Here is a 15,046-nt window from a genome sequence, read left to right on the forward strand (position 1 = left end):
CCTGTTCAGCAGGTGGTGCACCAGCCACAGGAACAGCCTCTGTAGGCTGGGCAGGGGCAGAGGGACTGACTCGGAGGGACACACGAAGGCCTTGTGGGAAAGTGGTGGTCTCGGGTCATTACCGCCCGAAGGGAGCCGGAGAGGGCACCCCCCAGGCTTGTGCTGAGCCCAGGCCTTGGCCTATCCTGCTCTGGGGTCTCTGCCCGCGCCCCCCCCCCCCCTCCGTCACATGTGCCCAAGAACAAGGAGGAAGCCAGCAGGCTGGCTCAGGGGTCCCTCGCTGTACTCCCCCTGGGTGGCTCTGATTGAGGCCTTACTTCCTCCCGGTGTTTTGCATAATGGTTTTCTCTGTGCTCTGACCTCCAGATTCATCTTTCCAACCTCCCCTCAGGGGAGGGAAGAAGAGGTGGGTTCTCTGACCGCACCCCAAAGCCCAGTTAGACAAGCTTCCCATGCCTCACACATCACAACCTCCAGCAAACACAGAACGATCTCCTTAACACCTGCTGACGCGGGTCATCTCAGGTGGCGCGAGTGCCAGGGCAGCACACCTGCGACTCTTCAGGGCTGCTTGTTTCCAGGCATCTCAAAGTGTCACACCTTCTCCGTCTCACTGGCCCCGCCCCCCAATCCTAGTGGAACAAGACAGCCGTCTCCCCAGTGCCCTGCAAGGCACACAGATGAGATGCCCTCCCTCGTCCTGCCCGTCACTCCTAGGCCCTCCTCACCTGGGATCTTCGTTTTGGGGGGGCAGGTGCAGGCAGAATGAGGGGCTCCTGTGTCTGGGGCTGCACTCCCCACCATCACCACTCCCCAGAACTGGCATCCTGCCCCAAAACACAGCCTGAGTTATGTCTTCACCACACCCAGGGAAGTTTCGGGGTGCTCCTCGCTGCGGCTGGGCTGTGCCCTCCCAGGAAGGTGGCTCTGACTCAGAGCCTGAGCACAGGTGTGGGGACTGTGGAGGCTTCCTCCTAACGGTCCCCTCCCAGTGAAGTAAATGCAATTCTCTGCTGGACGCTTTTTCTGATAACTTCCCAGGAAAGGAGATTTAAAAAAAAAAAAAAAAAAAAAAAATCAATCAAAGGCAGAATTAAAAACAAAGGCCAGATTAGAAGGCCTTCCCTAACACGAGAGAGTTCAGAAAACACAGCCTTGACTAAGTCATGATTGTTTTCATTTAATGTATTTATCCCAAATCATTAAACGTTTTCCTCTTAAAGTATCTCGGGGCACCTGGGTGGCTCAGTGGGTTAAGCATCCAACTTTGGCTCAGGTCGTGATCTCATGGTTCGTAGGTTCAAGCCGCGTGTTGCTGCTTGTAGCAGCAAGAAGCTGTGCTGACAGCTCAGAGCCTGGAGCCTGCTCCAAATCTGTGTCTCGCTCTCTCTCTCTGCCCCTCCCCTATTTGCATCTGTCTCACTCTTTCAAAAGTAAAGAAGCATTAAAAGGTCAGCATTAACTTGATAAATTGATACCAAAACCAGACAGATATACCACAAGTAAACCAGAGAAATGTCCATTACACCACTCCCAACCGTGCTAATACCATACCAGCCCTTCAGTGAGGGTGGGAAGCTTTGGGCAGAAAGGTGGTGTTAAGTACATATCTTATTATGAAGTATTACATATAATCATATTTTCCCAAGGAAAATATTCATTGTGGGCATTTTCTTATACAGAAAAACTGTGATTCCAACACGTTAAATAAAGAACTTCTTTAAAATCCTAGTGAGGCTGTGCCCACAGTATGCCAGCCTCCACGTTCCCAAGAGCCTATGTGTGCAGGCTGGAGCCGCAGCCCTGAGGGGAGCGTGGTCGGGCCTCTGGGGCAATAACACTGCCCAAAGCGACCTACAGACCCCATGTCCTCCCTGTGGGAACCTCCACGGGGTTTCTGTAGAACGAACACCCATCATAAAAGTCATGTAATTTAAAGGGACCTAAAATAGCCAGAACAATCTTTATTATTATGTTTTATTTATTTTTGATAGAGACAGGGAGAGACCGAGTATAGTTAGGGAGGGGCAGAGAGAGCGAGACACCAAATCCAAAGCAGGCTCCGAGCTGTCAGCACAGAGCCCGATGCGAGGCTCAAACCCATGAACAGCGAGATCATGACCTGAGCCGAAGTCGGACGCTTAACCGACTGGGCCACCCAGGTGCCCTGCCAGAACAATCTTGAAAAGCAAGGACAGAGCTGGAGGACTCACACTTCCCATGAAGGAGCACGTTTCAAAACTTAGCACAAAGCTACAGTGTGGTGTTGACATGGAGGCAGAGGTCAGCAGAACGAACAGAGCCCAGAAACAAACCCTTGTAAATGGCCCAGTTTCAGCGAGGCTGCCGAGACTGCTCAGTGTTGAGAGAGCTGGGTGTCCACGTGCAAATGATAAAGTTGGACCTTCCCATAATACCATCTACAAAAATGAACTCAAAATGGATGGAAGATCCAAATGGAAACTATAACACTCTTAGAAGGAAACATTTTGTGACCTTGGACCAAGCAAGAGTTTCCTGATGTGACATCAAAAGCATGTGTAACCTAAGAAAATACGTAAGTTGGACTTCATCACAGTTAAAAGCTTCTCTGCTTCAAAGGACTATGAAGAGAGTGAATAGATGCCTCACATAATGAAAGGAAATACCTGCAAATCACACACCTGGTAAGGGTCTAGTGTCCAGAATATATAAAGAGCTCCTAGAATTCAGTGAAAGACAAGTAACCCCACTTTAAACATGGTCAGAGGACTTGCAGACACATTTCCCAAAGATGACACACAGACGGCCAACAAGGACTCTAACACTCATTAGACGTGAGACACACCAGAAAGTAGCAAGTGTTGACAGGAAGTAGAAAATCGGAACCGTGCACCCTGCTGGTGGGAACGTAAAATGGGGCAGCAGCTGTGGAAAAGTTTGGAAGTTCCTCAAAATGTTAATGGAATTGTCACGTAAGCTTGCGATTCCACTCCTAGGTCTGTCCAAGAGAATCGAAACAGGGACTCGACAGCGTGGGGCAATGTTGACAGCAGCCAGAGGGTGGAAATAACCCAGTGTCTGTCAAAATACGAATGGATAAACGGAACGTGGTACAGACACTATGTTCACACAATGGAGTATTACTCAGCTATAAAAGGGGAGAAAATTCAGACACTTTGTAACAGGGACAGACCTGAAAACATGGCTACTTGAGTAACTTGAACACAAGAGGATCCCACGTAACTGACACGTGGAAGAGGCAAACTCTTAGACAGAAGCAGACGGAGCCACAGGGGCAGTTGGGCCTGAACCACGCCTGTCTGAGGTGCCAGGCCGTGTGGCATACGTTTCACCACAACTTAAAAAGATTTCTTTAAAGAGAGAGGAAAGGAGAGGTGGCCGTGGAAACAGGACAGACTGAAGCGGCAGCTCCAGATCCGGAAACGGAAGGAAACAGGAGGGACCGGCCCTGCCCACCCCTCGACATCGGACCTCCGACCCCCAGAGCTGTATGCCGAGAATAAACCTGTGTTGTGTAAAAAAGCCAGCCACACTCAGCATGACCATCAGTGCCGTCCGAACCAGGAAACGTCCCTGTGCTGGGCTCACGTGAACTCTGGACACTGGGCTGCCAGGGAGGGAGGGACAGACGGAAAACGCTAACGAAACGAGTCCTTGCCTTGTGTGCTGCGTCGGTTCTTCAGGGAGGCCTCTGCGAGGCTCCCATGGGGCTGTGGGCTGCAGACCCCGGGCGCCCCCACCCTGGGAGGCCAGGGGGTCCAGGACTCGGGGCCACACCAGGCAAGCCGCACACGAACTCTCTCCACAACCCTTCAAACTGCCCGAAGGGTCGATGAACAAAAAGAGCAAGGAAGGCACAAATCTGGCGGCCGTTTCTTTCGGTCGCATCAGAACAAGCTAATTGTTTTCAAAATCCAAAGGACAAACGGGCTTATCGAGCTCTTTGCTCTTGCTTCCAACAGCCACTTGTTACTTGTCAAAGGTACTGTCGCCTCCCACAACCCACATCTGCGAGGCTGCATTTGGTCTTAGCCTTCATACTCAATCAAGGCTCAGAAGTACTTGAGAACCCAGGCCGCCAGCTTCCCACCCGATTCGAGCGGTCTGACTGCGCGAGACCCGGCAGACCTCTAATGAGCATCGCCCCGTTTATGTCGAGGGCCCCTGCCTGCCGTCATTCTCCACACCGGACTCTCAGCGAAACGGTTCATGGTTCATGCTTTACCTTCACTAAGCTGCAAACAGGAAAGGGCCATTTGAAAACACACAGATGACACCCAAGGAAGTTTCCTTCTTCACAAGAAGGCCAAGATAAAACCAAACAGCACAAACCTGCAGGAGGAGAAAGGGCACGTTTCTCTTTCTTCCGGAGGGAAGGCTGTTTCCCATCGTGGATTCCTCTCCCTCTGGGTGCCTCCATATTCGAGCCAGAAGGACGCTGGCTCCCTGTAGGGTTAGCTCCTTGAATCACTTAAATGACTCACACCAGACCCTGCAATGGTTTTTCTTTTCCACTTTTACGATTCTGTAATTACTAAAGTGCACTCGCCTCTGCGACAGTTTCCATAGGGTCAGGGGCCAGCGAACAGGGTGGCAGCTGACCACATTTATGTGCTGACGCACCAACACCTGCTCAGCCACATCATTAAAATTTCCTAAGTTAAAGCACATGAAGAAGAGAAACAGGTTTGCTGAGTAAACTTTGCCCTTTTAAAGGGCAAGTGAGGGATGGAAGAAATTATAAAATTTCTAGGGAAAGTGTTTTCTTAGGAAATATTGCCACCCACCCACGGCATGCAACCTGAACACACATCACAGATTACTGCAGCAGACGCTCAGAGATCCCAGGGGCAGCACCCATGCAGTGAGGACGGCAGGAGGCCACCGCGGCGGGCAACGACCGCTGCCCTGACCTCTCCCTGAGGTTCTCAAGGTGCGGGCCCTGGGAACACGTCAGCTACGCACCCCCTCGGCCCCACATGACTGCAGCCCGTGGACTGAAAGCCACTGCTCGGGGGCAGCTGGGTACCACACAGAGAGAGGAAGGCGGCAGAATAAACCAGGCACCCGTGCCACTGGGCCTGTTTCTCGTGAAGGAGAGCATGCCTCACAAGAGGGACACACAGCTAAAACATTCTAAAAAGTTATTACTGTTGGAAGACAAGTGTAGGGGATGGTTGCCAAGGTGATGAAAACAGGCCGACAAGCCTGGCCCTGCCCCCGCTGTCCCTTGTGGGAAGTGGTGCTAACACTCCACCCGCCCAGAGCTCGGTTCCTTCATGTTGCAGGCCCCTTGCTGGCACAGAGAACGCTGACCAGCACCACAGACGTTGCAGCCAGGTGCTGGCGAAGTAACCACACTGCTGCCTAACTTGGGGGTAGGCACACTTTTCCTGTAAAGGGCCAGATACTAACATTCTAGGCTTCTCCAGCCATAGTGTCTGCGTCACAGGTCCTAAGCTCTGCTGTCTACAAAAACAGCCGCAATCATGGGCATGGCGGTGTGCCAGTAAAGCTTTACTTACAAAAAGGGGCAGCAGAACAGATTTGGGCTCCTGAGCCAGTCTGCCAATCCCTGGTCTAACTGATAAAGAGTGGAACGCTGGCTTCAATTTAAGTAACAACTGTTCCTTTGATTACTTTTGCCTGGAACAGGCTCTGATTGAATGAGGCACAGAAAACTGCAGAGGCAGGCCCGCAACAAATTTAGAATTCTTGGAACCAAATGCAACAGATCCAAGAGGCCTAACCTACTCTGGTATTTTCTACATTCCTCTGCCGGTTAGGTCGCTGCGGGTGGCTNTGTGCGCACCAGCCAGTGGCCGCAGAGCCCAGAGCTGCAGGTGGCAGGGCAGCCTCCGCACGGGGCGGGGTGTCCACGCGGTGCCCCCGCCCCGCGTCCAGGCCCCCGTCCACCGCGGGTGAGGGGGCGGGGTGCGCCCACAGGCTGGGGGAGGGGGCTACGCTCTGGGGAGACGCTGCTGGAGTGAGGAGGTCCCAGGATTCCTGGCTCTCACTCTCTGGTTCCTTTCCGAGTTTGTCTCCTCCTTCACTGTCAAGCTGTCACCCTTTTTTCTGGTTCTGATGTGTCACCAACTGAAATATCAGATAATCCAGTTCCTTAGAACTTTGTCAAAAGAAGGGGTTCCCAGGAGAGGCTCGGGCCCCCGTGCTGCTGTTCCGGGGATCTGGGGGGTTGCTTTTGGTTTCTTCCCTTGTTCTGCCACCAACACAAAGTGCACTCAGCAAAAATAAATCCCATAAAAAATGGGATCCCATAAAAAATAAATCCCCCCGAAAACATGTAGTTCCTAAAAGGTAAAAACCTACTCCAGTGTGGCTCCGGGAGCACACACCCCGGAGCACAGCACCACTGGCCCTGGCATCCACGGTCTCGAGACGAGTCTGTCCTCAAGAAAGGCTCGTGAGGAACACATGCCTACAGACTGGTCCTTTTAGATGCTTTTGGTACTCAAACAAGACAAAACTAAGGATTACAGACTTAAAATGAGATTAGTTTTTATGCAGAAAGGAAAAGCCTTTGAGTTAAAGAAAATGAACCATTAAATGAAATTCACAGACCTCATTAGTGGTATCTTACCAGGAAGTGACATGAATTCTTCTCAGAGAAAAAGAGCAGAGTTTGTGTGACTCATTTCCAGATTCCTGTGGTTTATTATCCTCATTTCTAATTTGTTGGAAGACTATCTTTACACAGATAACAAATGTTTCCATATTCTGACATTGTAACACCCACATAGCAACAAGGATAAACTTTGATGTTAGATCCAAAATCCACGGCTTCTGGGTTTAAGAGAGAAACAGACATTAATAAAGTTTCCTTTCTCCTTAGTAGGAGTTTTAGGGAACTCTGCTAAGGAACCACTTCTCTAACATGCTGACAGTCTACACGGGTCTGTACTGCAGACACTGCTTTGTGATGCTCCTTTTAAATGAGAAAATGAAGAAAAACAGTACAGGTTCGTCTGTTCAAATAACACTTTCAAGTTTCATGAATGCTAATCGATGAGAATTGGGTAAACTCCTTGTGCTATGAAGGACAAACTTTCACACCAGCCAAGTGAGTCTGGCAGTCTTGTTGCCGTGCTGCTCACGTGAAAAAGGAAACGCCAGGAAGCAGCCACCCAAGTGCAGGAGGGCACCACAGTCACCCAGCGCTCCCCACACCAGCTTCCAAAATGGTCCCCGGCTACTGTCACTTAGTCTTGCCAGGTGGGCTGGTCGGAGGCCTGGGGGGACCAGGACCCCGGGGGCAGCCTTGGGGCAGAGCAGGGTCTGGTCTGGCCTCCCCTTTCGTGTCTCTGATGCAGGAGAGGCAGGTCCCTTGGGAGCAGCACCGCGCTGAAGGCATAAAGTGAGCACCAGATACCAAACCACGCTGCCCCCACCTCCCCCATGGGGTCAGTTAGACCAGCACAGTTCTGACTCGGTGGCAGCTGAGAACTGGGTTAGAGCTGAGAACTGGGTTAGAACACGCATAGCTTCTTGGGGCGCCTGGGGGCTCAGTCGGTTAAGCGTCTGACCTCGGCTCAGGTCACGATCTCGCGGTTCATGGGTTCGAGCCCCGCGTCGGGCTCTGTGCCGACAGCTCAGAACCTGGATCTGCTTCAGATTCTGTGTCTCCCTCTCTCTCTGACCCTCCCCCGCTCACGCGGTCTCTCTCTCTCTCAAAAATAAATAAAACATTAAAAAAAAAAATTTAGAGCACACATAGCTTCTTTCAGTTTGTCTTGAGAAACTTCAGACTTTAACCCCTCCTAACTTGGTAGAGAAAAACATTACTTCAGAGGACTCTTAATTATGTCTATGATGTTTAATACTTAAGTCTTCTTATTAGTCCTTGACTCAGAACTCGAATTTCTGGATGAAAATGTGCCCACTGCATTTATTAAAAACAATTTTTTTTAATGTTTTATTTATTTCTGAGAGAGAGAGAGAGAGAGACAGCGTGAGCAGGGGAGGGTCAGAGAGAGAGGGAGACACAGAATCTGAAGACAGGCTCTAGGCTCTGAGCTGTCAGCACAGAGCCGGACGCAGGGCTTGAACCCACAAACTGTGAGATCATGACCTGAGCCGAAGCCAGAGGCTCAACCAACTGAGCCACCCAGGTGCCCCTGTGCGCACTGCATTTAAACCGTACCCTCAGTGTTTAGCTACATGCTTCCTGCATGACTCACATTCTACCAGAAAGTCACACACACAGGCAGAGGTCTGGCTCTGCGTCTCTCCCCCTAGGGCGACCTGTACACGCAGCTGCCAGTGCACCAATATTTGGAAGCGAGGAGGGTATTTCCAGAGACCCCTTGCTGGTGCTGGGCTGAGCCTGGCCCTGTCCAAGGAGCCTCTGGGTGCCCCAGATCGGGGGGACTTCTGGGCTGACTGGAGGCCAGAAGCTTTCATGTTGATATGAAATTTTAATCCCCCAGTTAGGAATATGAAGGCCTCTTGCTAGCTCTTCATGCAGTCAGTTAAGGAAAAAAAAAGCAAACCCAAGTGGGCGTCCTGACAACGTGTCTGTAAAAGGCAGGGCCTCCCAGAGTTCTCTCCGGGGGGGGGAAGGACCAGGCCAAGCGTGGCCGTGGGGACCACAGACCTGCAGCTTCTCCACACGTGTGGCGACGCTTACACACACCGGAAGTCTGCAACCAGACCCGCTGCAGTTTCTGCGACTCTGGATCCTGGACGTTTGACGCCTCGAGCCACGCCACACCCTTAGGCAACGTTACCAGCTGGAGGGGAGAAGGCCGTGCGTACTGCCAGGCTCAGAACGGCACCCTGCGTGCCCCACACGCGAAGGCACATTCTCCATTCCAGCCACGAAGCCTCCAGACACTCACAGTGGCCACTGCCCAACGCAGGCAGGAGGGGCGGCGCTGCCTGCCCCGAGCCCGCGGCCAAGCCTCTGCAGGCATCTCTGTGCACACGTCCACGAGCTCCTGCCTCGAGGCCCCTGGATCAGAGTGGAGTGTGCAGGCCACACAGCACCCACACGCTGGCTCCTTCTCCTGCCCGTTCAGCTTTAGGAGCAACTAAAATCCAAATTAGCTTCTCTATACCTTTAACCACCGGTGTCTGTAAACATCCACTCACGGAATCTTCATCTTCTCCAAATGTGACATGAAAATCTAAATGTAAAAGCACTTTTTGTGTGCATGTGTGTGTGTGTATGTGCGTATGTGTGTGAAGAAACAGAATTTAAAAGCAAAACCCAGTGATTTCAGCATCGGGCAGCCCCAAGCTGGGACCAGAGTACCCGTTCCCGCCTCCTCTCCGGGCCACCCCACCCTTACAGGTGGTTTCCGGGCCAGCGCTCCCTCCCTCAGACTGCCCTGCTCCGGTGCAGCCTGCCCCGGGGATGGCCTTTCCTAGGCGCCTCTTCCCTCCCACAGCCTGGCCCCATCCCCGCCCTTGCCCCCTTCCCGCTCTGTCCACCTGGGCCTGTGTGGCCGGGCAGCACCTGCGTCTCGCCAGCCTCCAGCCAGGCCTTCTGACCTGCCCGCCGGCTCCAGCGCCTTCCCAGGCCAGACTCCTCTGAATCACTGCCCCTCCCTCCAGTGTGTGTCTGCCAGGCCACACCCAGGAGATGGGCAAACACAGGGGGGCTCTCAGGAAGCCCTGGGTGGGAGTACCTGGGTGAGAAGCTGGTCTGGCGCTAGCTGGTTGATCCACCTTGTGTACCGCTCGGTGGAGTTGGGGGGGTCTCTCCTCACTTGGCAACCTATAATCTGTAACACAAAGCAGAATTTAACCAAGTCAGCGTGAGCTCGTGTGCGCATACTGTCTGCGTTTGTGTCACCGGGCGTTAAGTGTGCAGGACCAGCAGGGAACTGAGACCCCACACTGGATCGGGCTGGGGAGCACTTCTGGGAGTGAAGGGGAGAGGTAGGCACCCTCTCCGTGCAGACCCCACGCCGGACAGTTTCCACCTGCCGAGTCCCAGCAGCACCCACTAAACCACTCTGGTTGGAACTGTCACAGATAACGCTTCCCCTTTGATGCGTTCAAATTACAATGACCTGTACACAAGGTCAGACATCCAGGTGCTTCCAGTCACGCTCTTCTTGAGCCGTAGCAGCAGACACGGGAAGGTTCTGTTGCAGCTTCTTGGGCAGGAACTCCAAACAGTCCTGTTTCTTGATACCGTTCTCGACTTAGCCTCCCAAAGGCAGTAACCTCTCAATAAACAAGAGTCCGAGGGAACCAGCAGACAGGCCCTCCGCGTCCCAGAAAGAACCCGGTTCTGCAGCACAAAACCCTTCCCGTAACATACCACTTTCTTACCACTCCTACCCGTGGTCCCTGACACCTGGCCCTGCCTCCTCCCGCTGCCCTGTGCACACGCCCTGCATCTGCACCCCTGGCCCAGCAGCCCCGGCTCTCCCCTCCAACAGAGCTCGACCCCCAGGGACACCATCTGCACTTCTGTTTAAGTGTCTGCCTGCAGGATGTCTAAACATGTCTATGACTGCTCAGAAGTGAAGTGGCCCAGTCCCACAGAGCCAGAGTCAGTCGTGGAAAGAGGCCGGTCCCCACAGCTGGTATCTGGGGCTGGCACAGCACGAGGGCACCCTCCCCCCCCCCAAGGAAGGACAGTGGGCAGCACAGGGCCTGCCCCTGCTGAGGCTCACAGAGCTCCGTGAGGGTGCTGACAGCCGACCCTGGACTGTGCTTTCTCCACCCATATCACCGAATCGGTCTCCTTATTAAGAAATTAGCAAAAGTGGGGCGCCCGTGTGGCTCAGTCGGTTAAGCATCCGACTTTGGGCCAGGTCATGATCTCACGGCTCGTGGGTTCAAGCCCCGCGTCGGGCTCTGTGCTGACAGCTCAGAGCCTGGAACTGCTTTGGATTCCGTGTCTCCCTCTCTCTGACCCTCCCCTGCTCATGCTGTCTTTCTCTCAGAAATAAATAAAACATTAAAAATTAAAAAAAAAAGAAATTAGCAAAAGTTCCAGCATAATATTTGAATTTGTTACATCTTGTTTTCTGTAGTACTTATGCAGAGTGATTAATTTATATTAATGCAGGAGTGCTAATGAGGAGCTTTGAGAAAGTTTTTCCTTGCATGTTTTTTTGTTGTTGGGCTTTTTAAAACTTTGAGAAAACAGCAGACCTACAGGTAGTAGGAATAATGCAGAGACCTGTGTGTCTCTTACCCAGTGTCTCCAACAGTAATATCTTGAAATAACAATGTTAAGTCACCACCAGCAAAGGGAATCCTCATGGCCCCTTTACAGCCACACACGCTCTCTGTGAGTGGCAAGTGCTGATCTGTTATTCTGAGGCCTTAATTTTGTCTTTTCAGAAATGCGGTGTCACAGAATCATACAGTACGTAGCGTTCTGTGATTGGCTTATCTTCCGGGAGACTCACCCAGGCTGTTGTGTGCAAACAACAGTTCCCTTGTTTGGCTGAAAACCACCACACAGCACACACACACTGCAGGACACGTGGGCTGTTTCCAGCTGGGGCTGTTACTAGTATTCTGCAATGTACATTCACGTAAAGGTTTTTGTGTGAACGTGGCCTCACTTCTTGGGGTAAAGGCAGTATGACTGCCGGGTCATACAGTATTTGCAGGTTTAATTTTCTAAGAAAGTGTCACACTGTTTTCCAGAGTAGCTTCACCAGCTGTGCGTGAGTGACTGGGTTCTCCCACATCCTCACCAGCGTCTGGCGTGGCTTTGGTTTTTATTTCAGCCCTTCCTACCGGTCTGCGGTGACCCTCATCACCATTCTAACCTTGTTCCTTGATGGCTGACCCTCTTTCCGTGGGCTTATGTGCCTCTCGCCCATCCTCTTTGGTAAGATGTCTGTTCATGTCTTTTGTCCACTTTCTAACTGGGATAAAAAATCCTTGGCCACAGGTGCATGTGCTTTCCGCATACTGCTGAGTTCCATCAGTGAGCCTGTCCTCTCTTCTGGAACTGCGCACTGAGGACAGTGTGAGCTGCCGTGGCTCCTGATTCTCCCACGCCTGATCTGACTTCCGTGTCTACTGTGTCTACTTTCTGGTCCTGTCAAGACTGGCTTTGCATCTGACTGTTGAGCAGAAAAGATTCTGGGAGGAAAAAGGGGAAATGATCACGAGCTGTGAGGTAGAGAGCCATCTGGATGGCTCAGTTAAGCATCTGACTCTTGGTTTCAGCTCAGGTTGTGTTCAATGGGTGAGTCTCACGTCCAGCTCCACGCTTACAGCACAGAGCCTGCTTGGGATTCTCTCTCTCCCTCTCTCTCTGCACCTCCCCTGCACGTGTTCTCTGTGTCTCTCTCTCTCTCTCTCAAAATAATCTGAAAAAGACCTGTGACGTAGAAATCTTGTTTCAGAGGTGTGCTCACACATGGATGAAGGGGCTTAACTTCCACACACAGATGCCACAGACTCACACCCGACAACCGCAGCGCCCTGAGCAGCTGCTGGGAGTAACAGAGGGGCCAGGCACATAGCAGCCCTCTCCCACCAGATGAGGCTCTTCTGGAATCGGAGGTGTTCATGCTGCTTCCACAGTGAGCCCCTCACCCAGGCTTGCTGGCTTCTGATGAAAGCTAGAGCCACGTTGGGTGAGGGTCTCACATCAAGAGAGAGGGTGAGTGAGGTGACATCTGCCTTCAGTGGTGGGGGCACGTACAGATGAAGAAGAGGAGGGTACCTCTGTGTGCCTTAACACTTTCTGAAAACAAAGTGGCCTGGCCCATAGGGTAGAAACCATGAGAGACCTTTTCTTCCTGAAAATGTGTCTGTAGTGTGACACCCGGCTCTTCTCCTGAGCCACCCCGACCTCCACGGTCCACAGGACGGTGGGTGCGAGGGCTCTGCTGTCCTCCGCGGTGACGGCATAAAACACGTTCAATGTTTCACACTACGTGAGACTCACACGCTCTGGGGCAAAGCCGTTGTGACATGAGCTTAGCACAGTGCCCTGTATGCAGTCGGTGCTCAGTAAGCACAGGCTGAATGAACCGAAGGGTGTGTGCTGGCTTGCGGGATGCACAGACTCTGTCCACACACCTGAGAGCAGCTGCTAGAGTAAGGCTCTCGTGAGGTATCAGCCGGTTCCTCTGAGGGCATGTGCTGCTGACAGGGCCGATGGTACGGGATTCCAGAGTGTGGTCCCTGCAAACACTCTTGAAGCTTTCTGAGCTTATAGGGGACCCAGCACTTTGGCTGGGGAAAAAAGGTCAGAAAGTAAAGAAGGTTACTGGAGGCAGAAGGGAGGTAACTGTCCACTCTGCTGGCACCTGGCCTGACTCACGTCCACCAATCCTGGGACCTACATCCCTCCCCCTGACCCTGAGGATCAAAGAGATACTAAGACAACACAGCCTCCAGTCTGTTCTCTTTGGACCTGGTTTTCGGAAGCAGCTGCCAAGCAGGTGAGGAAGCCATGAGGCCCCCAGTGGCCCCAAGTCCCCTGCCCAGCTGAAGCCTACCAAGAGCAGAGCCCTTTCTGAGGTCCCGGCCCATCGTGTCTGTGCATGTGATAAATGGCTGGCTTTCACACCGCTAGGTCTGGGCACTTGAATAATGGTCAGCTCATCAAGCCCATGGCTGGCTGGTTGGCAAGGAACAGGTGAGGCCAAAATGAGGCGCCTTCTGTGCAGACCCTGGATCCGCGTGGCTCTGAAAGGGACTTGGAGACAGGCGGCTGTGCTGTAGGCCAGTCAGGAGAAAGAAACCTGCCAGGCCCAAGAGCAGCACCCTCCTCCCCTCTCCTGTAACAGGGGGAGGCCGGCCGGGGTCCTGGCACAGTGCTGGAGATGCGACCACACAGCGAGGGCTGACAGCATGCATCCCGGGGGTGCAGGGACGCGGGATCTGGGGTGTTCCAGGTAGCAGCTGCACTAGTGAAGGTGCGCCCTGCACAGCCCAGGCCAGCGGCGGAAAATTGGTAAAGAAACGGGGGTGGGGGTGGGGGGCGGTGATGAGTCACAGCAGAGATGAAGCATCCAGACCCACACCCCCTCACAAGGCCTGATGGGAAGTTAGGGTTCTCCGACTCCACTGAGTTCGGCACCAGAGGGAGACGGTAGCGGTTACCAGGACCCACAGCGTAAAAATGGGGAGCAGAGTGAGGCCTCAAGCCGTGTGCGGACCAGAACCCACACCTCAGGCTCAGTGGCCCTGATGGAAACCGGGGTAGCGGAGGCAGGTGAGGCATCTCACGTTGTTTGTGAACTCGACCCATGAAATCGGAAAGTCACATTTCACTAAGAACTTCCGCTTGTCATATGGGCCTTATGTGGATACATTCAGGAATTGAAGCAAGGTTTTAATATTTTAAGGTTGGTTAGCTGTTTTCCCTATTTTATGCTCCCAAATGCTCACTGTCATCAAAAATCTTTTCTTAAAAATGACTTTAAGAGAACTGGTAGTCACCAGAGGGAGGAGTGGGGGTGTGTACCAACATGTGCTTCAGCATGTGCGGCGAGTGCCTGTCAACGTGTGTGATGGTACGTGTGCCAGGTGTGTGTCAGCATGTGGCAGGTGTGTCAGTGTGTGTGGCGGGTGCCTGTCAGCGTGTGCACGGTGTGTGTGCCAGATGTGTCAGCGTGTGGCAGGTGCGTCAGTGTGTGCGGTGGGTGCCTGTCGGTGTGTGCGACTTTGTGTGCCGGGTGTGTGGCAGGTGCATCAGTGTGTGCAATGGTATGTCAGCATGTGGCAGGTGCATCGGTGTGTGTGGCGGGTGTGTAATACCATGTGAGTCAGCGTGTGCGTCAGTGTGTGTGGTGGGTATATAACAGCATGTGAGTCAGCAGGTGTATGTCAGCAGGTGCATCAGTGTGTGCGGCGGGTGTGTAATACCATGTGAGTCAGCAGGTGCATGCCAGTATGTGCGTCAGCGTGTGCAGCAGGTGTGTAATACCATGTGAGTCAGCGGGTGCAGTGGGTGTGCATCAGTGTGTGCAGCGGGTGTGTAACACCATGTGTGTCAGCGGGTGCGTGCTGGCATGTGCGTCAGCGTGTGTGGCAGGTGTGTAATACCATGTGTGCTAGTAGGTGCGTGTCAGCGTGTGCGGTGGGT

At 52.9% G+C, this 15,046-nt stretch overlaps 1 protein-coding gene across 7 annotated transcripts in view; it reads right to left on the bottom strand.

Annotated features, from left to right (window-relative positions):
• The window catches only part of QTGAL (queuosine-tRNA galactosyltransferase), an 88,819-nt gene that overhangs the window by 31,801 nt on the left and 41,972 nt on the right, over positions 1-15,046 (bottom strand). For 4 of the 7 annotated variants that reach the window (XM_077755937.1, XM_077755930.1, XM_077755964.1 and 1 more), the window contains one exon: positions 9,654-9,749. In XM_077755937.1, coding sequence (XP_077612063.1) covers positions 9,654-9,749 — 96 coding nt within the window. Of the gene's footprint in view, positions 1-9,080; positions 9,101-9,653; positions 9,750-10,040; positions 10,164-13,032; positions 13,084-15,046 lie in introns of those variants that run through there. The other 3 variants (XM_077755956.1, XM_077755973.1, XM_077755980.1) reach the window with 3 other exon arrangements.

Source organism: Crocuta crocuta, unplaced genomic scaffold (assembly GCF_008692635.1).
Source record: "Crocuta crocuta isolate KB4526 unplaced genomic scaffold, BGI_CrCroc_1.0 scaffold50, whole genome shotgun sequence".
In the NCBI taxonomy this organism is placed as follows: Eukaryota; Metazoa; Chordata; class Mammalia; order Carnivora; family Hyaenidae; genus Crocuta; species Crocuta crocuta.